At 45.6% G+C, this 26,962-nt stretch overlaps 2 protein-coding genes across 3 annotated transcripts in view; one reads left to right on the plus strand and one right to left on the minus strand.

Annotated features, from left to right (window-relative positions):
• Positions 1 to 1,510: 1,510 nt before the first annotated feature.
• WDYHV1 (WDYHV motif containing 1) lies at positions 1,511 to 23,576 on the minus strand. Of its 2 annotated transcripts, XM_010363887.2 has the most exons (7): positions 23,376 to 23,561; positions 14,396 to 14,495; positions 12,384 to 12,434; positions 6,830 to 6,978; positions 6,102 to 6,226; positions 5,212 to 5,316; positions 1,511 to 2,224 (listed from the first exon to the last, which is right to left on the minus strand). In XM_010363887.2, the coding sequence occupies exons 1-6, from the start codon at positions 23,456 to 23,458 to the stop codon at positions 5,234 to 5,236; spliced, it is 591 nt and encodes a 196-aa protein (XP_010362189.1). In that variant the 5' UTR covers positions 23,459 to 23,561; the 3' UTR covers positions 1,511 to 2,224; positions 5,212 to 5,233. The 2 variants fall into 2 exon arrangements, with proteins under 2 accessions (XP_010362189.1, XP_010362188.1); XM_010363886.1 differs by lacking the exon at positions 5,212 to 5,316 and having other exon boundaries at positions 23,376 to 23,576.
• A 368-nt stretch (positions 23,577 to 23,944) lies between these two features.
• The window catches only part of ATAD2 (ATPase family AAA domain containing 2), a 104,069-nt gene continuing 101,051 nt past the window's right edge, over positions 23,945 to 26,962 (plus strand). Inside the window, exon 1 of the mRNA XM_030937563.1 lies at positions 23,945 to 24,048. The gene's annotated coding sequence lies outside the window, so the exon portion shown is untranslated. The remainder of the gene's footprint in view (positions 24,049 to 26,962) is intronic.

Consider the following 26,962-nt stretch of genomic DNA (forward strand, 5'->3'; position numbering starts at 1 on the left):
GCCACTGCACTCCAGCCTGGGCGACACAGCGAGACTCCATCTCAGAAAAAAAAAAAAAAGAAAAAAAAGGAAACAGCTTTATTGAAGCTGTAGTGTTACAACTCTGTGACCGCTCCTGCAGAGCAGGTTTACCCTGTAGGCAGAGAGGAGCAGCTAAGGGCAGTTTGGCAGTCACATTTATACCTACTTTTAATAACATGCAAATTTGGCCAGGTGCGGTGGCTCATGCCTGTAATTCCAGCACTTTGGGAGACCGAGGCGGGCAGATCACCTGAGGTCAAGAGTTTGATACCAGCCTAGCTAGCATGGCAAAATCCTGTCTCTATTAAAAATACAAAAATTAGGTGGGCATGGTGGTACACGCCTGTAATTCCAGCTACTCGGGAGGCTGAGGCCTGAGAATCGCTTGAACCTGGGAGACAGAGGTTGCAGTGAGCCGAGATCATGCTACTGCACTCCAGCCTGGGCAATAGAGTAAGACTTTGTCTCAGAATAAATAAGTAAATAAAAATAATATGCAGATTAAAGGGCAGTTTATGCAGAGATTTCTAGGGAAGGGGGCCAGGCACGGTGGCTCATGCCTGTAATCCCAGTACTTTGGGAGGCGAAGGCGGGCAGATCACTTGAGGTCAGGAGTTCAAGACCAGCCTGGCCAACATGGTGAAACCCCGTCTCTACTAAAATACAAAATTAGCCGGGCGTGGTGGTGCACACCTGTAATCCCAGCTGCTCAGGAGGCTGAGGCACGAGAATCACTTGAAACTGGGAAGCGGAGGTTACAGTGAGCCGAGATGACCCACCACTGTACTCCAGTCTGGGTGACAGAGCAAGACTCTGTCTCTAAATAAATAAATGGTTACAGTTGTACCCTCCATAGCATAAGGCAGAGGATTCGCATTAAATCTCAGTTTCTCTTTTTTTTTTTTTTTTTTTTTCTGAGACGGAGTCTTGCTCTGTCACCCAGGCTGGAGTGCAGTAACATGATCTCAGCTCACTGCAACTTCCACCTCCCAGGTTCAAGCAATTCTGCCTCAGTCTCCCAAGTAGCTGGGATTATAGGTGCCCGCCACCACACCCAGCTAATTTTTGTATTTTTAGTACAGTCAAGGTTTCACCATGTTGACCAAGCTGGTCTCAAACTCCTGACCTTATGATCCGCCTGCCTCGGTCTCCCAAAGTACTGAGATTACACGCATGAGCCACCATGCCCAGCTGACAGTTTCTTAATAAGTAGAAAGCTCATCTAAGAACAAAAGGTCAGACATCCTTGCTATCAGAAGTTGTTCCTTTTAAAGCAGAATCATGAAAACATGAGAGCTGATACTATATGCCAGTGTAATGCCAAATATCTTTCATTTGGAATGATATGATTAAAGCCAAATGATCAAGATGTCTCCCAAAAGGCACATGTAATAAATATATTTTAAAGCCCTAGTTCTCATCTACAATTGAGGCATATTTAGGTATTACGGATCATCAAGGGTGACACAAAAATCTTCAAAACAAAACAAATGTTAAATCAATTTTATTTAAAGTCATAAATAAATAAACCAAGTAACACTCAAATTTGAGAGGGCTGCAATCTTTTTAACAATACCATAGTCCAAAAATACTAATACTTATTGCTGATTCAGCTCACAATAGTACCCCTTTCCAAACAACAGCACATTGAAATGTTCAAGAAAACATTTTATGGGCACCTTTTATGGGCATTTGAGATTCACAGAGCAACGGGCCATGGCCCTGCCCTCAAGGAGCTTACAATGTAGCTGGAGAGACACAAAACATCCAGAACAGACATGAGGGGCTGGCTCTACCTCCACACCTCTACCTGAACAAAAACGATTACTGGCTTAAGTCCTCATGTTTTAACAAATGAGCCACAGGAATATCTTAGCAAGTACACACTATATCAAGTTTCAATTTGACATATCAAAACAAAAGTTTTTATGTTGTTATTCATATTTGTATTCAGTCAGATTTCCACTCAATCAAATGAAAAGAGAAAGACATAATTCCAAGCCAACTGTACCATAATGTTTGCTGTCCTCGATGAAGGGATAGCTTGTTCATGTCCTAGAATTTCTCCACAGTTCCACATCTTGAGGCCAAGTTTAGCAGTTTTTACTGCCAAACCGATGTGTAAATTCGGATAGTGTGTAGACAGCGCCCCATCCTACCTCGGGATCCATACTGATGAAATCGTTCAGGTTCATTTTGGAATCTAAAACAAATATGAAAAAAAAATGTCCACTGAAAACACAATTTTGGTTTAACAGCAATAAAACAATGCAGAAGACCAAAAGTAGGTAAAATGAGTCAAATAGATAAGGGCTCAAAGTCACCTCTGTGGTTTTCTTGCCTTGAATGTATAACTTCAATCCAATCATGACAAAACAAACACACCCAAACTGAGGGAAACAGAATGTCAGTGAAGAGGGGACTACACAGAGAGTCAGAGCTCCAGAGATCAGCAGAGGGGACCCCCTGGGTCTTTGGCTAAGTACTGATCTTCTCTTCTATGGAACGAAACCTCATGAGGCCAGGGAAAGAAGCACCAGGAAGGAGTGGGTCTAATAATCCCCAGAACTTCCACAGGGCTAGAAATAATTCATGTCACCACCAGCCAGAGTGGAGAGAACTCTTAAGATGCAGCATTCAGTGGAGTCCTCAAAAGGGTCATGTCAGAGTAGAGGGGCTAAATTAGCCCTCGATGAAAGGCTGCTCTGAGCCAAGCACGGTGGCTCACACCTGTAATCCCAGCACTTTGGGAGGCTGAGGTGGGCAGATCACTTGAGGTGAGAAGTTAGAGAACAGCCTGGTCAACATGGTGAAACCCCATCTCTACTAAAAATACAAAAATTAGCTGGGTATAGTGGCGTGCCTCTCTGATCCCAGCTACTTGGGAGGCTGAGACAGGAGAATTGCTTGAACCTGGGAGTTCGAGGGTATAATGAGCCAAGATCATGCCACTTCACTCCAGCCTGGACAACAAAGAAAGGCTTTGTCTCAAAAAAAAAAAAGAAAGCCTACTGTGAACCTTTACTCAAAAAGATTAAAAGCAGCCAGGCTTGGTGGCTCACACTTATAATCTCAGCACTATGGGAAGCTGAGAAAGGTGGATCACTTAAGGTCACGAGTTCGAGACCAGCCTGGCCAACGTGGTGAAATCCCATCTCTACTAACAGTACAAAATTTAGCCGGGTGTGGTAGTGGGTGCCTATAATCTGAGTTACTTGGGAGGCTGAGGCAGGAGAATCGCTTGAACCCAGGAGGGAGAGGTTGTAGTGAGCCAAGATTGCGCCACTGCACTCCAGCCTGGGCAACAGAGCGAGACTCTGTCTGGAAAAAAAAAAAAAAGGAGTTAATCCTGGCCAGCGTGGTGGCTCATGCCTGCAATCTCAGTATTTTGGGAGGCCAAGGTAGGAGCAATACACTGAGAACCTATCTTAATTACAAAAAAAAATGAGTCAATTCCATAACTAAATCCAACATACCTAATAATGTATGTATCTAAAACATGCATTAATTTCATGTCGGTTTTCTTTTTTTTTGAGACAGAGTCTCCCTCTGTCACCCAGGCTAGAGTGCAGTGGTACCATCTTGGCTCATTGCAACCTCCACCTCCCAGATTCAAGCGATTATCCTGCCTCAGCCTCCTGAGTAGCTGGAATTACAGGTGTGCACCACCATGCCTGGCTAATTTTTAGTTAGTTAATATGGGCTGGACACAGTGGCTCACCCGTATAATCCCAGCACTTTGGGAGGCCAAGGTGGAAGGATCACCTGAGGCCAGGAGTTCAAGACCAGCCCGGATCATATGGCAAAACCTCATGTCTACTAAAAACATAAAAACTAGCCAGATGAGGCTGGGCGGGGTGGCTCATGCCTATAATCCCAACAGTTTGAGAGGCTGAGGCGGGCGGATCACAAGGTCAGGAGATGGAGACCATCCTGGCTAACATGGTGAAACCACATCCCTACTAAAAATGCAACCAAAAAAAATTAGCTGGGCCTGGTGGCGGGCGCCTGTAGTCCCAGCTACTCAGGAGCCTGAGGCAGGAGAATGGCATGAACCTGGGAGGTGGAGCTTGCAGTGAGCAGAGATCACACCACTGCACTCTGTCGCCTGGGCGACAGAGTGAGACTCCGTCTCAAAAAAATAAAGAGGTATGAAAATTGCTTGAACTCAGGAGGTGGAGGTTGCAGTGCGCTGGGATCGTGCCACTGCACTCCAGCCTGGGTGACAGAGTCAAAAAAAAAAAAAAAAAAAAAAAAAAAGAAAAGAAAGAAAATTGGGCTGGCAGTGCTCACCTCTGCAGCCCATATAGTAATTGGGCTGGCAAAAGCCCAGTACAAAATAGCATCCAATGAGTAGTAGTCATGAAAACCAAAGGAATCGCCCCAGTCGGACCAGGGCTGACAAGGGGTTCACTAAATGCCTGCTATGCACTAAGCTCTGTCTTAGGTGCTCACATATCGAAGGGAAACAGGTAGCTGCTAAAGGCACACTGTGCCGAGACCAGGCCCTGTAGAGCAGGTTGCCGGAGATGCTAAGGTAGACCCCTCAAGCCCTCTCTTTACCAGGGAGCTTCCCCAGTTCTCACACTGAGGTCAGGAAGCAGCTCTGTATACCAATAAGCAATTCCAATATAAATTTTTTAAATTATGAGAGCTTTTCATAGGGAGCCTCAAAAATCAGAGTTTGAACCCTCTCTTAGTCCCCTCAAATATGCCAAATGTATTTTTTACTTTCTTCCTTGTTAAAGTATTTTTTTCTTCTTCTTTTCTTTTTTTTAGATGGAATCTCACTCTTGTCACTCAGGCTGGAGTGCAGCGGTACAATCTTGGTTCACAGAAATTTCCGCCTCCTGGTTCAAGTGATTCTGTCTCAGTCTCCCAAGGAGCTGGGACTACAGGCACAAACCACTACGCCTGGCTAATTTTGGTATTTTTAGTGGAGACGGGGTTTCACCACATTGGTCAGGCTGGTCTCGAACTCCTGACCTCAGGTGATCCACCCACCTCAGCCTCCCAAAGTGCTGGGATTACAAGCATGAGCCAACGCACTCAGACCCTTGTTGAAGTAGTAACACTACTGCCCTATTTTTCTGACATGCTGCAGAGCTCACAGAGCACTTTCACACAGACTGTATTTTCTAGGTGTTGGGATGATCTCACCCCTAAATGGAAATGTTGAGAATTACTTACAAACATAAATAATGCTTCAAACTCATATGAATGCCAAACAATAGTAATAGGGTGAAGGAATCTTTATCTTCTTAAATGTCAGGAAATTATCAACTGGACTGATACCTAAAAGCACATAAACGAGACAAGTGGTACAATAAAACCTGCTAGCGCTCACCTCCCTCTAATGCAGATTTTATTATATAGCCAAAGTGACATTTCACACATCATAAGGATGCAATGGGGATTTCTTTCACGATAGCACAAAACCCTACCATGGCAAGGTGCTACTAGTCCCACTGTTAAATGACACAAGCATGTGAGTCTCCTGATGTTCAGTGTCCCCGCAGTAGCTACATTCAATAATCCAGCAGGTTGCAGGGGCCATGCTCCTGATCCTTAACACCCTTTGTCTCCCACAAGTTCTTATGCCTTCCAGTCCTATTCCCTGTGCCTTGATTTCTGAATCTAACACGCACACAGAAGTAGTATTTCCTGTGACCTCCTTATTTATGGAGTTTTTTTTTTTCTTTTCTTTTTTTTTTGAGACGGAGTCTCACTCTGTTGCCCAGGCTGGAGTGCAGTGGCCCAATCTCGGCTCACTGCAAACTCCGCCTCCCAGGTTCACGCCATTCTCCTGCCTCAGCCTCCTGAGTAGCTGGGACTACAGGCGCCCACCACCACACCCGGCTAATTTTTTGTATTTTCAGTAAAGACAGGGTTTCACCGTGTTAGCCAGGATGGTCTCGATCTCCTGACCTCGTATCCGCCTGCCTCGGCCTCCCAAAGTGCTGGGATTCATTCATGGAGTTTTATTCAAAGAATGACCTGATTTCTGTCCTCCGTTAAGGAAAAATGCTGATGTGTACATGATCAATCAGAATCCCCTTTGAGAAGGCATCCTGGCTCACCTCCAGTCTCAATGCAGGGATATGGCGGCGGAGGCTCTCTCCAATTCCCACTGGAGTCTTTCATGTGAGATCGGTCAGAAGCAAAGTTCTTCAAATATGAATCTGCACGGATCACTCTAAATTTCCTGCAGACAAATCAATATACACTCACATTAGGGAGGTGTCACATTTGAAATTCTAACTCAATTTTTATATGGACTCATTTCCTATGACATACACAAAACTACTCAAGCATTTCTGTATGGTTAGTAACACAGGCAACTTTACTACCTATTGGAGAAGCATAGGAAATGATCAACTAAAACCCGAAACAGAAAGACAAAGGCACAAAAACATGTCTGGTTGCCTTGATTTACTCAATTTGTGTATCAAGGGCAACGGGCATGATTTTCTGATGCTGCCTTCACAGCCCTCTCAATGGTGACACCAGGTATCCCCACAAACCCCCAAACAAAGAGTATAAGAAAAATCCCCAACCTGCTTGAAATTAAATGTGTGGGATCTCAACACACAAAATTTTAAAAGAATGCCAACCTTTTATATGATAGATAACTTTTAAAGTTTTAAAACATTTTGAATCTCCTGTGTTGCAAATACATCCTTAAACATCAACTCAATGCTGATGCCAGACGAGATCGTTACAAAACAACTGTCAAAAAAAAGAACCTCTGTGGAATCGTCAAAGTCTTACTTCAGAAAATAAGTAAATCCATCCTGAATGTCCTCACCTCCTAAACTGTGGGTGGATGTCATCATCAGACTTAAAGGCATCTTCTACATAAGTATCAAAGGGGCAGGGAAATGGCAAGACAGTATCGAGATCATAAATGAAGCTCTGTCCTCCACTTGAAACATGAAGCAAAACAACATGGTAATCCTAGAAGTAAAAGTTGCTAAAGTTAACCAAGTTACTTCATAATGATGAAATCCCAGTATTCAGGCACATACATTATCACTAAAAAGGATATAAGACTGCTACAGCCCTCCTTATAATAGTAAAATAAAATAAAGCAAACACAACACCCTGAAAACATTAAATGTCCACAGATAGGGAAAGTTAAATAAATAATGGAAATGTTCATAGTCATTAAATGCACATCCTCTGAACCTGCAATTTTACCTTTAGGAAACTTTTTTTTTGAGATGGAGTCTTACTGTCACCCAGGCTGAAGTGCAATGGCACGATCTCAGCTCACTGCAACCTCCACCTGCCGGGTTCAAGCAATTCTCCAGCCTCAGCCTCCTGAGTAGCTGGGATTATAAGTGAGCAACACCATACTCAGCTAATTTTTTTGTATTTTTAGTAGAGATGGGGTTTCATCATGCTGGCCAGGCTGGTCTTGAACCCCTGACCTCAGGTGATCTACCCGCCTCAGCATCCAAAAGTGCTGGGATTACAGGCATGAGCCACTGCACCCAGCTCCACCTATTTTTTTTTTTTTTTTTACTGAGACAGAGTCTTGCTCTATCACCCAGGCTGGAGTGCAGTGGCATGATCTCAGCTCATTGCAACCTCCACCTCCTGGGTTCAAGCGATTCTCCTGCCTCAGCCACCTGAGTAGCTGGGACTACAGATGCCCGCCACCACGCCCATCTAATTTTTGTATTTTTAGTAGAGATGGTATTTCACCACGTTGGCCAGGCTGGTCTCCAACTTCTGGCCTCAAGTGATCCCCCACCTCAGCCTCCCAAAGTGCTGGAATTACAGGTGTGAGTCACCGTGCCGGGCCCACCTGCTATTTGTTAAAAGTTACCTGTATATAAAGACATACGCGCGCATTCAGAAGTACATTTGCATGCACGCGAATGCAGAGGAAAACGTCTGCAAGGATGTCCTCCAAACTAATAACAAAGCAGGCTTCTGGGGTCAGCCTGGAGAGGAGGAGGACTTTAATTTCTAGTTTGGAACCACTTTTGCAATTAAAAGAAAGGAAAAACTATTTTTTAAAAAAAGAAGTTAGCCAAGCCTTCATCTGTAGCCACTAAAGGAGAAAGAAAAAGACAGCTTTTCCCACACAGCTCTGTCACGGCGTGGATGTTAATTCTCACCCTCACTCTCAGACTCAAGCAACTGCCCAACACCGGCAATGAGCTGAAAGGGATTTCAGGGAGGTGATCAAGGGACATGAGCAATGTGGTGCTGAGTTCTTCCAAAGAAAAATGCTCTCACAGAGAACAGCACTGTGAAATCAACGCAACCTAGGAACATTAGTAATACCATCTTATATTTCCACAACATTTCAGAGTTTAAAAGGCACTTTCTTTCTCAAATATCATTCTACTTGAGCCTTGTATAAATCCTATGAGGTAGGAACAATACTTAAGACTAGGGATGTTGTGCCTTTAAAAGCCTGAGTGCTGTCTTTGGCTCTAAGTCTATCTTAGCAAAACAGAAAGAGATTAAAAAATGAATGCCTATTCTCTGGACGTCCCCAGATGCATCCTACCCTCCAAGCCCCCAAACAGTCCACCGTTGCCTCCCACTGGGCCTGCTCATGTCATTCCCCTCCATCTGCAACAACCTTCTCTACCTCTGCCCACCACACAAGCTCCAGCTAAAGGTTTTCTTCCCATGAATCAATGTTCATCTTCTTCCACCCCCTGCCAGAATCTCTGCCTTACTCAAATTCTGTTTCTCTCTTAGCACCTTCTAACTCATATTACAGGTATGTTTTGGTGGTGGTGGTGTTTTGAGACAGAGTCTCTCTCTGTCACCCAGGCTGGAGTACAGTGGCACGATCCTGCCTCACTGCAACCTCCACCTCCGGGGTTCGAGCGATTTTTCCACTTCAGCCTCCCAATAGCTGGGATTATAGGCACGTCACCAAGCCCAGCTAATTTTTGTATTTTTAGTAGAGATGGGGTTTCACCATGTTGACCAGGCTGGTCTTGAACTCCTGGCCTCAAGTGATCTGCCTGTCTCTGCCTCCCAAAGTGCTGGGATTATGGGTGTGAGCCACTGTGCCCAGCCCCATATCAGTTTTTTTGAACCGCACACTCTCTATTCTATGTGAAAGACTATGCTGCTGAACTGCAGATGCAAAGATGAAAAAGATAAGTTCTCACCCTCAAGAAGTTCCCAGAGAAGTGAGTGGGAACCAGGTAAACCGCTGCAGGACATTGTAGAGAATAGAGAACATCAGAGGCGGAAAGCAACGCAGGCAGGAGCAGGTAAGCACCTGGTTCCAATCTCAGCCCTTCCCCTCGGCAGCCTCAGTCTCCTCTTTTATAAAATGGAGATAACCGGAGTGACTAACTCACGGATGTCCAATCTTTTGGCTTCCCTGGGCCACATTGGAAGAATTGTCTTGGGCCACACATAAAATACGCTAATGATAGCTGATAAGCTTGAAAAAAAAAAAAAATCACAAAAAAATTTCATACTGTTTTAAGAAAGTTTACAAATTTGTGTTGGGCTGCATTTAAAGCTGTCTTGGGCCACATGCAGCCCACAGGCTGCAGGTTAGACAAGCTTGGTCTACTTCACAGTGCTGCTAGAAGCCTTAGTGTGTAAATGGTCAACCCTTTTAAAAGACAACCAAAGGCTGAGCATGGTGGCTCACGCCTATAATCCCATCACTTTGGGAGGCCAAGGCAGGTGGATCACATGAGGTCAGGAGTTCGAGACCAGCCTGGCCAACATGGTGAAACCCTGTCTCTACTAAAAATACAAAAATGAGCTGGGTGTGGTGGTGTGCACCTGTAGCCCCAGCTACTCGGGAGGCTGAGGCACAAGAATCGCTTGAACCCAGGAGACGGAGGTTGCCCTGAGCTGAGATCATGCCACTGCACTCCACCCTGGGCAACAGAGCAAGACTCTGTCTCAAAAACAAATAAATAAATAAAAATAAAAAATTAAAGCCAACCAAGAAAGGAAGAGGACAGGAGCCCAATGGCCAAGGAGAGTTTCACAGAGGAAAGGACCCCATTGCGGAATCTTGCCTGATGGGGACAGCTTTCCAGAAAGAAGGTACAACTTGTGAAAAGGCATAAACAATGACTATTTACAACTTTCTGGTAAGTTCAGGTCCACATTCCTATACACTAGGCAGCTGAGGGACTGCAAAGGAAAAGCGTTGGCCCAAAATTGCCTTCATGGCACAGATGAGGAGCCAAGGAATGCAGGCTTGAGCAGCAGCCTCACTCTCTGAGCTGGTTCAGTGTCTGCCCAGCTGCCAGGAAAAGACTGACTGTGCTAGAAGCAGGGATGTCACCTACAGATGCCACCATCTGCTCCATGTTATCTGGTCTAAGAAGCACTATAGGCATATTTTCTTTTAACTTTTTGTTTTGAAATTGTTATAGGAGGACGGGCGCAGTGGCTCATGCCTGTAATCCCAGCACTTTGGGAGGCCAAGGTGGACAGATCACTTGAGGTCAGGAGTTCCAGACCAGCCTGGTCAACATGGCGAAACTCCATCTCTACTAAAAATAAAAAAATTAGCCAGGTATGGTGGCACACGCCTGTAATTCCAGTGACTCGGGAGGCTGAGGCAGGGGAATTGCTTAAATCTTGGGGGGCAGAGGTTGCAGTGAGCCGAGATCATACCACTGCATTCCAGCCGAGAGACTCCACCTCAAAAAAATAAATACATAAATAAAATTTTAAAAAAGAAAGTATTATAGGAATGATTTTTTTTTTGAGATGAAGTCTCACTGTATTGCCCAGGATGGAGTGCAGTGGTGCAATCTCAGCCCACTGTAACCTCTGCCTCCCAGGTTCAAGCAATTCTCCTGCCTCGGGCACCCAAGTAGCTGGGACTACAAGCACCCGCCACCACACCTGGCTGATTTTTGTATTTTTAATAGAGACGGGGTTTCACCATGTTGATCAGGCTGGTCTCGAACTTCTGACCTCAGGTGATCCACTCACCCCGGCCTCCCAAAGTTCTGGGATCATAGGCATGAGCCACCATGCCCAACGCTGGCCTCCATTCTTTAGGGGAACGGGTTAAGGTGACATGTAGATATGTACTAAAAAGGACCCAGGTCTGAGACCCAGTTCTGCCACTGACCATGCGACTCTGAGCCACTCACTTTGCTCTTCTGTGTTTATTTCTTCCCTGAAAAATAAAGGGGTGGGAGTAGATCTGTATTTTTCAAATGCCAGTCATGTTCACCTGGGAGTTCATCAAGAACACGAACTCCTGAACTCCTCTCTAGATTTACTAAACCAGAAAACTACACTATTTATTTATTTATTGAGACAGGGTCTCTCTCTGTCACCCAAGCTGGAGTGCAGTGGCGCAATCTCAGCTCACTGCAGCCTCCACCTCCCGGGTTCAAGCAATTCTCCTGCCTCAACCTGCCAAGTAGCTGGGACTACAGGTGCGTGCCACCACGCTCAGCTAATCTTCGTATTTTTTTTAGTAGAGATGGAGTTTTGCCATGTTGGCCAGACCGGTCTCGAACTCCTGGCCTCAAGTGATCCACCTGCCTCAGCCTCTCAAAGTGCTGGGATTACAGGCGTGAACCACTGCGCCTGGCCTAATATTTGTATTTTTATTAGAGATGGGGTTTCGCCGTGTTGGCCAGGCTGGTCTGGAACTCCTGGCCTCAAGTGATCCGTCTGCCTTGGCCTCCCAAACTGCTGAGATTACAGGCATGAGCCACCGTGCCCAGCCAAAAACTACATTTTTAACAGTCTCCAAATAATTCTAATGTGTAGCCAAAGTTCCTTCCTGTGCTAAATGGTAAGAGTCTAGGAGATCACAAATATATCCACCATTTAAAATCATTCCTATAACAATTTCAAAACAAAAAGTTAAAAGAATATATGCCGGCCGGGCGCAGTGGCTCAAGCCTGTAATCCCAGCACTTTGGGAGGCCGAGACGGCCGGATCACGAGGTCAGGAGATCGAGACCATCCTGGCTAACACAGTGAAACCCCGTCTCTACTAAAAAATACAAAAAACTAGCCGGGCGTGGTGGCGGGTACCTGTAGTCCCAGCTACTCGGGAGGCTGAGGCAGGAGAATGGCGTGAACCCGGGAGGCGGAGCTTGCAGTGAGCTGAGATCCGGCCACTGCACTCCAGCCTGGGCGACACAGCAAGACTCCACCTCAAAAAAAAAAAAAAAAAAAAATATATATATATATATATATATATGCCTACAGTGTTTCTACCTTAGACCAAATAACATCTATTCTCAAAAGGTCAATTTATTAATAATTATCACAGCCTTTATCTACTGCTTAGGTCACTTATGCTTTACCAAAACATACAGAACACTAAGGGGTTACAAGTCACGATGCATCAATACTCTCTGTATTAACTGTCTTACCCAGATCACAGGTCCATCTCCAGGTCTCGCCTGTTGTTTCCAGATAGGTATCTACAAAATACAATACATTTCATAAGCCATACCTTCAGTTAAACCACTACTAAATTATTTTCCCCTTTTTTGTTTTTGAGACGGGAGTTTTTTTTTTTTTTTTTTTTTTTTTTGGAGATACAGTCTTGCTCTGTCGCCCAGGCTGGAGTACAGTGGCACAATCTGGGCTCACTGCAACCTCTGCCTCCCGGGTTCAAGCGATTCTCCTGCCTCAGTTTCCCAAGTAGCTGGGATTACAGGTGTGTACCACCACAGCCGGCTAATTTTTTACATATTTTTTTTGATAGACACAGGGTTTCACTACGTTGCCCAGGCTGGTCTCAAACTCCTGATCTCAAGTGATCTGCCCGCCTCAGCCTCCCAAAGTGCTGGGATTACAGGCGTGAGCCACCACGCCCGGCCAAGACGGGATCTTGCGATGCTGCCCTGGCTGGAGTGCAATGGCTACTCACAGGTGCCATCATAGTATACCGCAGCCTTGAACTCTTGGCTTCAAGTGATCTGCCCACCTCAGCCACCTCACAAGTAGCTGGGACTACAGACACATGTCACTGTACCTGGCTACTACTAAATTCTTTAAAGCAATACATACATGAGAAACAAAGTATTTTTAAGCATGCAAAAATCAAGGTGAAGGAATGAGTGACGAGGAAGAAATCTAAATCCTTCTCAGTATCCCCAAGAATGAAAGCTCTCAAGAGCACAAATTATTGTATGATGGTCTTCGGAGAGTGAAAAGGGATCTGAACTAGGAATCAGAAGTCCTTGCAGGTATCAAGTCTTGCTTTCCCATTTAATTATTCATAGGGCCACCCTAAGTCTTAATTTCCTCATCTATAAAATGAAGAAAGTTGTCCAAACCTTGCCTGCCTTCACAGGGCTTCCACTGGGATCAAATGAGATGATGCCTGCAAATGTGTTTTACAAAATACGAAGGGCTTCCTTTTTCTAATTCTTTATATAAGTTGACTGTAGTTCTATTTAAACTCCAGAGACAAATCCTTACTTAAACTGAGAGTATGCATATCTAAGCAATTTTTTAAAAGTCTACATCTTCCGTCTTGAATTTAAAAAAAGAAAAAAAAATGGCCAGGCACAATGGCTCACGCCTGTAATCCCAGCACTTTGGGAGGCCAAGGCAGGCAGGTCACCTGAGGTCAGGAGTCGGAGACCAGACTGGCCAACATGGAGAAAGCCTGTCTCTACTGAAAATACAAAATTAGCCGGGCATGGTGGTGGGCACCCGTAGGCCCAGCTACTCGGGAGCCTGAGGCACAAGAATCCCTTGAACCTGGGAGACAGAGGTTGCAGTGAGCCGAGATCGTGCCATTGTGCTGTAGCCTGGGCGATAGAGCGAGACTCCGTATCAAAAAAGAAAATAAAAGACAAGCAACAACAACAACAAAAAACCAGGTCTACATTAATGCCTAAAGAAAAGGGACTTAATCTGTGTAGACCATCACAAATTTCCTTACCTCAAATAAGGGACTAAGCTGGGCATGGTGGCTCACGCCTGTACTCGCAGCACTTTGGGGGGACCAAGGCGAGAGGATCACTTGAGGCCAGGAGTTCGAGACCAGCCTGGCCAACATAGCAAAACCCCAGCTCTACTAAAAAATACAAAAATTAGCCAGGTGTGGTGGCACATGCCTGTAGTCCCAGCTACTCGGGAGGCTGAGGCAGGAGATGAACCCGGGAAGTGGAGGTTGCAGTGAGCCAAGAATTGCACCACTGCACTCCAGCCTGGGCAACAGAAGGGACTCAACTCTTCTAACTCAATCATGCCTTGTGAGGAAAAAAATCTCATTCAAAAGAAAACTTTTAAATGCTGCTGTATTTTATAAAGCACACTTCAGAAGAGTACTACACCCATGCTATATTTTGCTTCTTTTTTTAATTTAATTTAGCTTCTAATGTCATGCTAAATCTTGTTTTCTTCCTGCACTCACTCACCAACTTACCATCTTCCTCTCATTAGATATGAAGACAGCATAACATTCTTCTAAAGGATACTGGTCATGGTTTTTGATGTATTCACAGAGCTTCCAAATATTTTCTTCACTGAAATAAAATAATTGTTTAATCAAGATTAGAGAACATCTATGTGTCTTTTAAATGTGAACAAAATACTGATGATGACACCAAAAAGTTGGAAAAGACCTTAAACACCATGCCATCCAACAACTAGCTAACGTTTGAATCTCCTCTAAAACATCCCAACAAGCTGGTATTCAACCTATACTGTGTGTAAACCCCTCTCCACATAGAGGTGATTACCTTCCCCAGCAGTGCTTGTACATGGAGGCATTTTATAACTGATAAAATGTCAATATTCTATGAGTTTTGGGTCCAGCAACTTGAGATACAGCTGAAATTCTAACTCAGTCACTTACAAGGTAAGAAACTTTGACAGAGGCCAGGCATAGTGGCTCGGGCCGGTAATCCCAGCACTTTGGGAGGCCAAGGCAGGCGGATCACGAGATCAGGAGTTCAAGACCAGCCTGGCCAAGAGATCAGCCTGACCAATATGGTGAAACCCCGTCTCTACTAAAAATACTAAAATTAGCCAGGCGTGGTGGTGGGTGCCTATAATCCCAGCTATTTGGGAGGCTATGGCAGAAGAATTGCTTGAACCTGGGAGGCAGAAGTTGCAGTGAGCCAAGATTGCCTCAGCCTCCTGAGTAACTGGGATTATAGGTGCATGCTCCTACGCCTGGCTAATTTTGTGATTTTATTTTTATGCGTTTTTTTTTTTAGATGAAGTCTCACTGTGTCACCCAGGCTGGATTGCAGTGGTGCGATCTCAGCTCACTGCAACCTCTGCCTCCCTGGCTCAAGCGATTCTCATGCCTCAACCTCCCAAGTAGCTGGGATTACAGGCTTGTGCCACCATGCCTAGCTAATTTTTGTATTTTTAATAAAGACAGGGGTTCATCATGTTGGCCAGGCTGGTCTTGAACTCCCGACCTCAGGTGACCAGAGGTCTTAAACTCCTGACGTCAGGTGATCTGCCTGCCTCAGCCTCCCAAAGTGCCTGGATTACAGGCGAGAACCATCTCGCCTGGCCCCTTTGTATTAACTCTAAGCACACCCTTAGAGCGGAATGAACAAAGAAAAACTACAACCTATACCTCTTCCCATATCCCTCCAAATTAATGACTCCCTCTTCTTTTCTGCATGCATCTTTTATGGCCTTCTATGATGCTTGCCATTTATGGATTTGTATGTCTCTGCTCATGGCCTATAAGCTCTAATTTATCATCACATCCTCCAAGCACTTAGCACAGTATTTTGTACATTATAGGCTCTTGAAGATATTTGCGGTAAACTCCCCAAAAACTTCTATAAGCTAGACAGATAATTGTCTTCTTCAAACCTGGCCTTAGAATGTTTAGAATAAGAAAATTTTATCTACTATATATATGCCATATGTGATGTTAAAACAGTCCGTAATTTTTTTTTTTTTTTTAAAGGTGGTCTCGCTCTGTCACCCAGGCTGGAGTGCAGTGACACAATCTCGGCTCACTGCAACCTCCACCTCCTGGGTTCAAGTGATTCTCCTGCCTCAGCCTCCCGAGCAGCTGGGATTACAGGCGTCCGCCACCACGCCTGGCTAATTTTTGTATTTTTAATAGAGACAGCGTTTCACCATGTTGGCCAGACTGGTCTCAAACTCCTGACCTCAGGTGATCCACACGCCTCAGCCTCCCAAAGTGCTGGGATTATAGGGGTGAGCCACCATGCCCGGCCCAGTCAGTAAATTTTTATTAATCTATAGTACATATCATATGAAGTAGTCAGTATCAGTAGCAATCTTCCCGTTCCCAACTTTTCTTTTCTTTTCTTTTTTTTTTAACCACAACCATCACTTTTCCCTTGTGGTTTCCTAGTTATTTTAGAGAAAAAGAAAACCATGGGAGAAAAATATGTCCAACTGCCATATTTTAAGCCTAGTTTTATGGAGCGTTGAGACAGGTAAGGCAAAGACTGATGAACTGAAAGAGTGTCTACTTCCATAAGATGGTGACCATCCTCAGGGCTGTTCATGCCTTGCTTCATTTTTAGGTAGCATGGCATGGATGAAATTAGGCTTTGGGCCAGGCGTGAGGGCTCACACCTGTAATCCCAGTATTTTGGGAGGCCGAGGCAGGTGGATCACCTGAGGTCAAGAGTTCAAGACCAGCCACGGCCAACATGTGAAACCCCATCTCTACTACAAATACAAAATTTAGCCAGAAGTGGTGGCGTGCATCTGTAGTCCCAGCTACTTGGGAGGATGAGGCAGGAGAATCATTTGAACCCAGGAGATGGAGGTTGCAGTGAGCCGAGATTATGTCACTGTACTGCACTCCAGCCTGGGAGACAGAGCAAGACTCCATCCACCACCCCACCCCCACCCCCAATTAAAAAAAAAAAGAAATTAGGCTTTGACAGACTGAGCCACATTCTGTGAACACTAGAAGGCTATAGTAACCAAAACAGCACGATACTGGTACAAAAACAGACACATAGACCAATGGAACAGGTTAGAGAACCCAGAAATAAAGCTGCATATTTACATTTACAGCCATCTGATCTTCAACGAAGTCCAATAACAAGCAATGGGGAAAGGATTTCCTATTTAATAAGTGATGCTGGGATAGCTGGCTAACCATACGCAGAAGATCGAAACTTGACCCCTTCCTTTCACCATATACAAAAATCAACTCAAGATGGACTAAAGACTCAAATGTAATACCTACAACTATAAAACCCTAGAAGAAAACCTAGGAAATACAACTCCAGACATAGGCCCTGACAAAGATTTCATGATGAAGACTCCAAAAGCAATTGCAACAAAAACAAAAATTGACAAGTGAGACCTAATTAAACTAAAGAGCTTTGCACAGGAAAAAAAACCTATCAATGGAGTAAACAGACAACCTATAGCCAGGTGCTATGAGGCTTGCACTTGTAATCCCAGCACCTTGGGAAGCCCAGGCAGGACGACCACTTGAGCCCAAGAGTTCAAGATGAGCCTGGGCAACACAGCGAGACCCTGTCTCCACAAAAAGGAAAAAAAATTAACCAGGCATGGTGGCACACATCTCTTGTTTCAGTTACTTGGGAGGCTGATGTGAGAGGATTACTTGGGCCTGGGAGGTCAAGTCTGCAGTGAACTGTAATTGTGCCACTGTGCTCCAGCCTGGGTGACAGAGTGAGACCCTGTCTCAAAAAAAACATAAACAAAAAACAGACTACCTACGGAATGCAAGAAAGTATTTGCAAACTATGCTCTGATAAAGTCTAATATCCAGAATCTATAAGGAACTTAAATAAACAAGCAAAAAAAAATCCCATTAAAAAATAGGCCAAGGACATGAACAGAAACTTCTCAAAAGCAGACAGACAGGCACAGTGGCTCACGCCTATAATCTCAGTACTTTGGGAGGCCAAGTCGCACGGATCACTTGAGGTCAGGAGTTCAAGACCAGCCTGGCCAGCATGGTGAGACACCATCTCTATTAAAAATACAAAACTTGGCCGGGCGCGGTGGCTCAAGCCTGTAATCCCAGCACTTTGGGAGGCCGAGACGGGTGGATCATGAGGTCAGGAGATCGAGACCATCCTGGCTAACACGGTGAAACCCCGTCTCTACTAAAAAAATACAAAAAACTAGCCGGGCCGAGGTGGTGGGCGCCTGTAGTCCCAGCCACTCGGGAGGCTGAGGCAGGAGAATGGCGTAAACCCGGGAGGCGGAGCTTGCAGTGAGCTGAGGTCCGGCCACTGCACTCCAGCCTGGGTGACAGAGCGAGACTCCGTCTCAAAAAAAAATAATAATAAAAAATTAAAAAATAAAAATAAAAAACTTAGCTGGGAATGGTGGTACACGCCTGTAATCCCAGCTACTCTGGAGGCTCAGCTGGGAGAATCACTTGAACCCGGGAGGCAGAGGTTGCAGTGAGCCGAGATTGAGCCACCGCACCCCAGGCTGGGCAACAGAGTGAGACTCCATCTCAAAAAAAAAAAAAAAAAAAAAAGGAAAAAGAGACATGCACACAGCCAACAAGCATATGAAGAAATGCTCAACAGCACTAGTCATTAGAGAAATGCAAATCAAAACCACAATGAAATACCATCTCACTCCAGTCAGAATGGCTATTACTAAAGTCAGGCCAGGTGCAGTAGCTCACATCTGTAATCCCAACAGTTCGGGAGGCCAAGGCAGGAAGATTGCTTGAGCCCAAGAGTTCAAGACCAGCCTGGGCAACATGGCACAACCCCACTCTGCAAAAAACATAAAAATTAGCTGGGCATGGTGGTGCACACCTGTAGCCCCAGTCACTCGGGAGACTGAAGTGGGAGGATTGATTGACACCAGGTCGAGGTTGCAGTGGGCCATGATCGCACCTCTGCACTCCAGTCTGGGAGACAGAGTGAGATTCTGTGTCAAAAAAAAAAAAAAGAATAAATAGGCCGGGCACGGTGGCTCACGCCTGTAATCCCAGCACTTCGGGAGGCCGAGGCAGGCAGACCACGAGGTCAAGAGACCGAGATCATCTTGGCCAACGTGGTGAAACCCCGTCTCTACTAAAAATACAAAAATTCGCTGGGTGTGGTGGTGCGTGCCTGTAGTCCCAGCTACTCAGGAGGCTGAGGCAGAACCGCTTGAACCCTGGAGGCGGAGGTTGCAATGAGCTGAGATTGCACCACTGTACTCCAGCCTGATGACAGAGTGAGAATCTGTCTCAAAAAAAAAAAAAAAAAGAATAAAAATAAACAAATAAAAATAATTTAAGAAGTCAAAAAAGCAGTGGCGCATACCTATACTCCCAGCTACTCAGGAGGCTGAGGTGAGAGGATCACTTAAGCCCAGGAAGGTGAGGCTGCAGTGAGCCATGATCATGCCACTGCACTGCAAGCCTAGGTGACAAAGTGAGATCCTGTCTTTAAAAAAAAAAAGGGGGGGCAAAAAATAACAGATTCTGGCAAGGTGGTGCAGGAAAGGGGATGCTTATACACTTCTGGTGGGAATGTAAATTAGTTCAGCCACTGTGGAAAGCAGTTTGGAAATTTATCAAAGAACTCGAAACAGAACAACCATGCGACCTAGCAATCCCATCACTGGGTATATACCCAAAGGAATATAAATCCTTCTACCATAAAGACACATGCACACATATGTTCATCACAGCACTATTCATGATAGCAAAGATATAGAATCAACCTAGGTACCTATCAATGGTGAACTGGATCAAGAAAAATGTGGTATATATCATCCACCATGGAATACTACACAGCAATGACAAATATTCATGATAGCAAAGATATAGAACCAACCTAGGTACCTATCAATGGTGAACTGGATCAAGAAAAATGTAGTACATATATTCCACCATGGAATACTACACAGCAATGACAAAGAACCAAACTCATGTCATTTGCAGCAACATGGATGGAGCTGGAGACCAATATCCCAAGTGAATTAACACAGGGACAGAAAAGCAAACACCGAATGTTCTTGCTTATAAGTGGGAGCTAACCCTTGAGTACACGTGGACACAAAGAAGGAAACAGTAGACACGGGGCCTACTTGAGGGTACAAGGTGACAGGAGGGTAACGATCAGAAACTACCTATCTGGTAGTATGCTCACTATCTGGGTGACAAAACAATTTGTACACGAAACCCCCAAGACATGCATTTTACCCATGTAACAAACCTGCACATGTAACCCCAAATCTGAAATAAAAGTTGGAAGGGAAAGAAAGATTTTTATTACATCAAAACTCAAACAAAATATGTGATTGGATAATATCTGAAATGTTCTTTAGACTCTAAACAAAAGCATAAATGACTCAAAAAAAAAAAAAGAAAAAAGAGCTGTGGATCGTTACATCAAAATCCAAACAAAATATGTGATTGGATAATATCTGAAATGTTCTTTAGACTCTAAACAAAGCATAAGTGACTCAAAAAAGGGAGGGAGGGAGGGAGGAGGGAGGGAGGAAGGAAGGGTGGGTGGCGGGCGGGCTGCGGATTTGCTCCAAGCTGTTAGCTGATCATCTTGGTAGCAGAAAGGTTGGGATGCTGCAGGGGTTCCCAGAGATGAGCTGAGGTCACAGATGTATGCAGATGATGGGGATCCCTGGCACAAAGCAGGCACTCCACAATTGTTCGAAAAACACAAAACAAGTCAGAATCAGAAATGCTCTGCCGACGACACAGTCCCAAACAAATACCGACTGCCACTATTATCATTAAGCAGGGTCTTGAAGCATAAGTAACATCTGGAAGCTAACATGACGGAAGCTAACAGAAGTAGACAGGAGGCACTCATTTCAAGTTTAAAAACCTGCAGGATGGCCGGGTATGGTGACTCACGCCTGTAATCCCAGAACTCTGGGGGGCCGAGGCGGGTGGATCACCTGAGGTCGGGAGTTCGAGACCAGCCTGGCCAATGTAGTGAAACCTCATCTCTACTAAAAGTACAAAAATGAGCCGGGCATGGTGGTAGGTGCCTGTAGTCCCAGCTACTCGGGAGGCTGAGGCAGGAGAATGGCTTGAGCCTGGGAGGCAGAGGTTGCAGTGAGCCAAGATGGCACCACTGCACTCCAGCCTGGGTGATAGACTGAGACTCCGTCTCAAAAAAAAAAAAAAAAAAAAAAAAAAAAACAACCCACAAAGCTGCAGGAGCCAAAGTAGTGCAGTGTCCCCACCTGAAGTGTTCAGACAGGGTAGAGCACTATTTCTCAGCAAGAGGCGATTTTGCCCCCCAACCCCTACAGGACACTTAGCAATGTCTGGAGACATTTTTGGCTGTCACAACTAGAGCTAGGGTGCTAACAGCATCTAGTGGGTAGAGGCCAGGGATGCTGCTACATGTCCTGCAATACACACGACAGCCCCCATAGCAAAGAATTATCATGCTCAAAATGTCACTCGAACCTAGGCGGAGAAATCCTGTGGTAGAGTGGTCAGCTCTTACCATTCTTCTACAAGACTGCTCTAACTCCAATACTCCAATTGTACCAGTCTCCTCACTGTTCCTATCATACTCACAGCATGATTCCTTCTCAGAGCCTTTGGACCTGCTGTTCTCCCTGCTTAAATCACCATCCTCCAATAGTTGCAAAGCTCTCACCCTCTTTTTTCAGATCTCTGTTCAAATATCACCTTATCAACAATGTCTTCTCAAAATATCCTAATAGAAAATAAGCCACCATCCTTTATCTTATTTTTCTCACAGCACTTACCACCACCCAAACATGGTTTACTTGTTTTTGTCTGCCTTTTTTTTTTTTTTTTTTTTTTGAGATGCAGTCTCGCTCTGTTTCCCAGGCTGGAGTGCAGTGGCATTGGCTCACTGGAACCTCCTCTTCCCAGGTTCAAGCGATTCTCCTGCCTCAGCTTCCCGAGTAGCTGGGATTACAAGCGTGTGCCACCACACCTGGCTAATTTTTGTATTTTTAGTAGAGGCAGGCTTTCTGCATGTTGGCCAGGCTGGTCTCAAACTTCTCGCCTCAAGTGATGTGCCCACCTCAGCCTCCCAATGTGCTGGAATTACAGGCGTGAGCCATCGCACCGGGCCTTATCTGCTTTTCTCACATCAAAATACAAGAACCAAGGGATCCATGAGGGAATTTGTCGATCCTGTTCACTGCTGTATCTCCAGTGCCCAGAAGTGTGCCACATACTCCAAGTGCCTAATACACATTTATTGAATGAATGAATACAACAATGGACATTAGGGAGGAGAACTAACGGGATTTAGAAGAGAGGCAGGACAGAAAAAGAGGGCAGTAGTTAAGATGCATGAACTTCAGAATCACGAAGATGTTCCAGTTTCAGCACCACCACTTGTTAGATGTGTGATCTGGGGGCACACAACAGCCTCTCTGTGGCTCACTCTTTTTATGAGTAAAATGAGGATAACGATAGTAAAAGAAGCTACCTCATGGACATCGATGGAAGCACCTGCTACTGAGCCTGACATGCAATCAGGGCCGAACAAATGTTCGGTGGCATTGGTTTAGTGACAAGCAGAAGGGGGAGGGGTAGTTTTAGATAGCACTGAGGTTTCCTGTGCAAAGACTAGAAGCTGGGGAAGAAACCATTACTCAGGAAAGAGTAGGCATGGGAATGAGAAAGGACCAAGGCAGGGGCGGTGCTTCAGCTGCAGAGGTGGCCTAGGACAGGGGTGCAGAGCATGGATTCCGGGGCCAGACTCTGCCTGTAAATCCCCACTCCTCCATTCACAAGCGACGTGGCCCTGCGCAAATTACTTGCAGCCCTCTGTGCTTCAGTGCTCTCATCTTTAAACTGGGGATAACAATACCTACCTCTTAGGGTTATTGTGATACTCAGTGATTTAGTTTACCTAAATCACCCAGAACAACGCGTGGCATATAGCAAGTGCTGGGTGAATGTAACCATTATTAAAATGACAACATGGTTAAGATCATGGTTTCTGGTGCCAGAGAGCCTGAACTGGATTCCTGGCTGCTATTAGCTGGGTGACCTTGGGAAGTTATCCCAAATCTCTGTGATTCCATTCTCTTCCAAAATTAAAATGACCTTCGCCTCAGTCTGAAACCCCACATGCTTCAGCAGAGTAACTTCCACATGCTTCAGCAGAGTAACTTCCAAAGGTTTTCAGAGCTTCACCCTTCCTAGCCCCGAAGCAGAGATCTGCTGAGCAAATCCAACCGACAAGCGCCAGGCACAGGTAATGCACTATCCACCCTAGGATTCCGGACGAATTCCCAACCCCATCCAATAGCCCACGCTCTACTCAAGAGACAAGAGCTGCCATTCCCGCTCCCTACTCCCGCAGAACTGTAGAACCCGCCGGTAGAGGCCGGGAGCGCCCCCGAGGAGGGGCCGGGAAGAGGCGGGGCCTGGTTGCGACTCGCGCCCCGGGAGCCTGGGAGACCCAGAGGCTGCGCCCGCGCCCCCTCACCAGTAGCAGCTGCTGTAGACACAGGCGTCCCGCGGGGGGCTGGCCGGCTGGTAGTGGACGGCAGTGGGGCCATTACCCTCCATGGCCAGCTAGCTCGGCGAGGGCCGGCGCCGGAGGAAGACCGACTGGACCAGATGTAGGAAAGAGAAGGCGTGTAGCGGCCCGCCCGGGCTCTCAGGGCGGGGTGGGAGGAGCCCGCGGCGGCCGGGACAGTTTCCGGGTGGTGGGGCCTGGAGCGCGGTGGGCGGGGCTAGCAGCACGAGTTCACGGCGCGGGAAGCTCGGGACGAAATGGGCGGAGCTCGGGCAAGCGGCGCCAGTTCCTGGGAAGGTGGAGCCCAAGCGAAGTGGGCGGGTCCGGGGTGGGATGAGCGGCGAGAGCTCCCGGTGGGCGGAGCCCGGGACGAGAAGGACTGCGTGCTTCCGGGTAGGCGGAGCCCGGCTGGTGGGTGGAGCCCAGGGTGGGGCAGGACTGGAGGCTCGGGCTCTGGTGGGCGGAGTCAGGGGCGGGGCCCCGGTGGGCCCCCGGTGAGGTTTGGGAGAAGAGGGGTCTTTGGCGGCGGCTTAGGGTGGAGCTAGGTTTGGGCTGGGAGTTGGGCCGTGAATAGCGCTTCGCTGTGAAACTGGAGGCTCTTCCAACCTGGGGCTGAGCTTCTGCGCTCTGGAGAAGCCAGGTGAGACACTGAAATAACAGAGGTTTGGGTGTGAAAATCCACACTTCAGCACTCAGCCTGGAGTCCACGGGAGCCCAGAGAAGAGGAGGGGAGTGGAGGTTAATTCCAATATGACCGCATCGAGGACGCTTTCCGAAAGGGATAGCACCCCAAATCTCTATTGTAACTTAATCTTTTAAATTGGAAGACCTGTATCTATTGGCTCGAAAAGATATAATTCCTTGATATAGTAAATTTGAAAAAAAAAGTTTAAAGAGTCCATATGGTATCCTTTTTGTGTTAATCATGTGTTTGTTCATTTACTGGCAGTCTGGAAGAAAAGACACCATATTGTTAAAATAGTATTTAGGGCCGGGAGCAGTGGCTCACGCCTGTAATCCCAGCACTTGGGAAGGCCGAGGCGGGTGGATCACGAGGTCAGGAGTTCGAGACCAGCCTGGCCAAAATGGTGAACCTCCGTCTCTACTAAAAATACAAAAATTAGTTGGGCGTGGAGGCGCGAGCCTGTAGTCCCAGACACTCGGGAGGCTGAGGCAGGAGAATTGCTTGAACCCGGGAGGCGGAGGTTGCAGTTAGCCAAGATAGTGCCATTGCACTTCAGCCTGGGCGACAGGACGAGACTCCATCTCAAAAAAAAAAAAAATAGTATTTATCTCTGGTGAATGAATAGTATTAATATCAGGGACTTTCAGTTTCAAGGACTACACTTTACAGTCTTCTGAATTGTTTATATTTGCAATGAGGATAACTAGCTAATCAGGGTACTTCCCATTATAAAAACTGAGATGTTTACATTGATTTTAGCCATCCAGTCTGATTTGCCAATCTCTTGAGTCCCAAAGCCGATAAATCCTAAAGACTTTGAGCCCAGTTCCTGTGTCAATTACCAATTTTATTGCCTCTCAGCTCCTAATACAAACTTCCACATAGCCTCTATGCTATATAGCAACTCTGGTAAACATTTCTCCTTTAGAGTGGGAAGCCCTATAAGCTAGAAGGAATTGGGGCCGTATCTTTAACCTCCTCAAACAAAACAATTACCAGCCAAGAATTTTGTATCCAGCAAAACTAAGCATCATATAGGAAGGAAAGATACAGTCTTTTTCAGACAAATGGTGAGAGAATTCCCCACTACTAAGCCACCACTACAAGAACTGCTAAAAGGAGCTCTAAATCTTGAGACAAATCCTGGAAACACATCAAAACAGAACCTCTTTAAAGCATAAATCACACAGGACCTATAAAACAAAAATACAATTTAAAAAGCAAAAACAAAAAAAAGGCACATAGGCAACAAAGCATGATGAATGGAATGGTACCTCACAACTCAATACTAACATTGAATGTAAATAGTCTAAATGCTCCGTTTAAAGTGAGTGGGACGAGTGTGGTGGTGAGAACATCCTTGTGGTGTCTGCCCCAGCCCCAGACTCAGAACATGGTCCCTCCCTAACCTTGCAGTTTTAGCCTGGCAATAACCTTTATTCAGCCTCTTGACACAAAAACCAGGGTTCTCCCTAACTACCCTCTATACAGTAAGGTACTGAATAGATTTTCCTTATATGTTGTAGTTATGCCTTTATCATAGTTAATAATTTTTTTGGGGGGTGGACAGGGTCTCCCTCTGTCACCCAGGCTGGAGTGCAGTGGCACAATCATAGCTCACTGCAGCCTCAAACTCCTGGGCTCAAGTGGTCCTCCCGTCTAAGCCTCCTGAGTAGCTGAGACTGCAGGCACGCGCCGCCGTGTGCAGCTAACATAATTAATAGTTCTTTACATTTAACTTCCCTTGCTTGACCTACTGTGTAGTTTCTTATCCTGACTGGGCACAGACTACTTACTACAGGACTTTGAAGCCAGGCTGGGTAGGTTCTACTGTTGTAACCAAGCGAGTTATAGAGAAACAGCCACACTTTGAGACAAATTATATGGAGTCTTTTATTAGCTGGCAACTCAGAGACAGCTAACGCTCAAGAGGCAGCTAATGCTCAAAATTCTCTCAGCCCTGAAGAAAGGGCTAGATTCTCTTTTATACTGTGGTCTCAGTAGGGGAGTGGGGGTTAACTGAAATAATTTTACAGAAGCAGAATTGGCAAAAAGTTAAAAAAAATTAATTGGTTATAGAAGCAGTTACAAAAAAGTAAACAGTTCCAGGTGCAGGGGCTTAAACTATCACTAAGAGATAAATGCAGGGGCTTTTAAGTACCTTCCATGGAGCACATTCCCAGGAGCTGCTGGTACAGCCTGACCCAATATCTTATCAGCAGGTGCATTCCTGGAAGTGCTTGGAGTCAGCTTGCACTAGTTATTCCCTTAAGGGGGATAAAGGGGACTGCAAATGAAGAAACTAAAATGGAGTCTGTCCAGCTCTCTCTGCTAGGAGAGAGTCACTCAGGTTAAAACAAGGTAGGGTTATCACACTACAGCTTGCCAGTTGGGTGACCTTGGACAAAGTTACTTCACTCTTCGGTGTCACAGTTTCCTCATCTGTAAAATGAAGTTAATGATAATGCTACTATCTCATAGGGTCATTATGAGGATTAGTTGAGCACTTAGAATAGTTGGTGGCATATAATATAAATGTTAGCAACTATTTTTGGTTAAAAAAATCTGATTTCACTATTTCCCACATACCCTATAATTTTTTTTTTTTTTTTTTTTTTTTTTTTTTTTTTTTTTTTTTTGAGATAGAGTCTCATTCTGTTGCCCAGGCTGGAGTGCAGTGGTGCAATCTCGATTCACTACAACCTCCGCCCCAACCACCTCAGCTAATTTTTTGTATTTTTTTGTAGAGGCGGGGTTTCACCATGTTGGCCAGGCTGATCTCAAATTCCTGACCTCAAGTGATCTGCCCGCCTTGGCCTCCACCGCCATACTCTTGTCTCTGAGTGTCTTATTCTTACTTTGATACACC

Source organism: Rhinopithecus roxellana, chromosome 9 (assembly GCF_007565055.1).
Source record: "Rhinopithecus roxellana isolate Shanxi Qingling chromosome 9, ASM756505v1, whole genome shotgun sequence".
NCBI lineage: Eukaryota > Metazoa > Chordata > Mammalia > Primates > Cercopithecidae > Rhinopithecus > Rhinopithecus roxellana.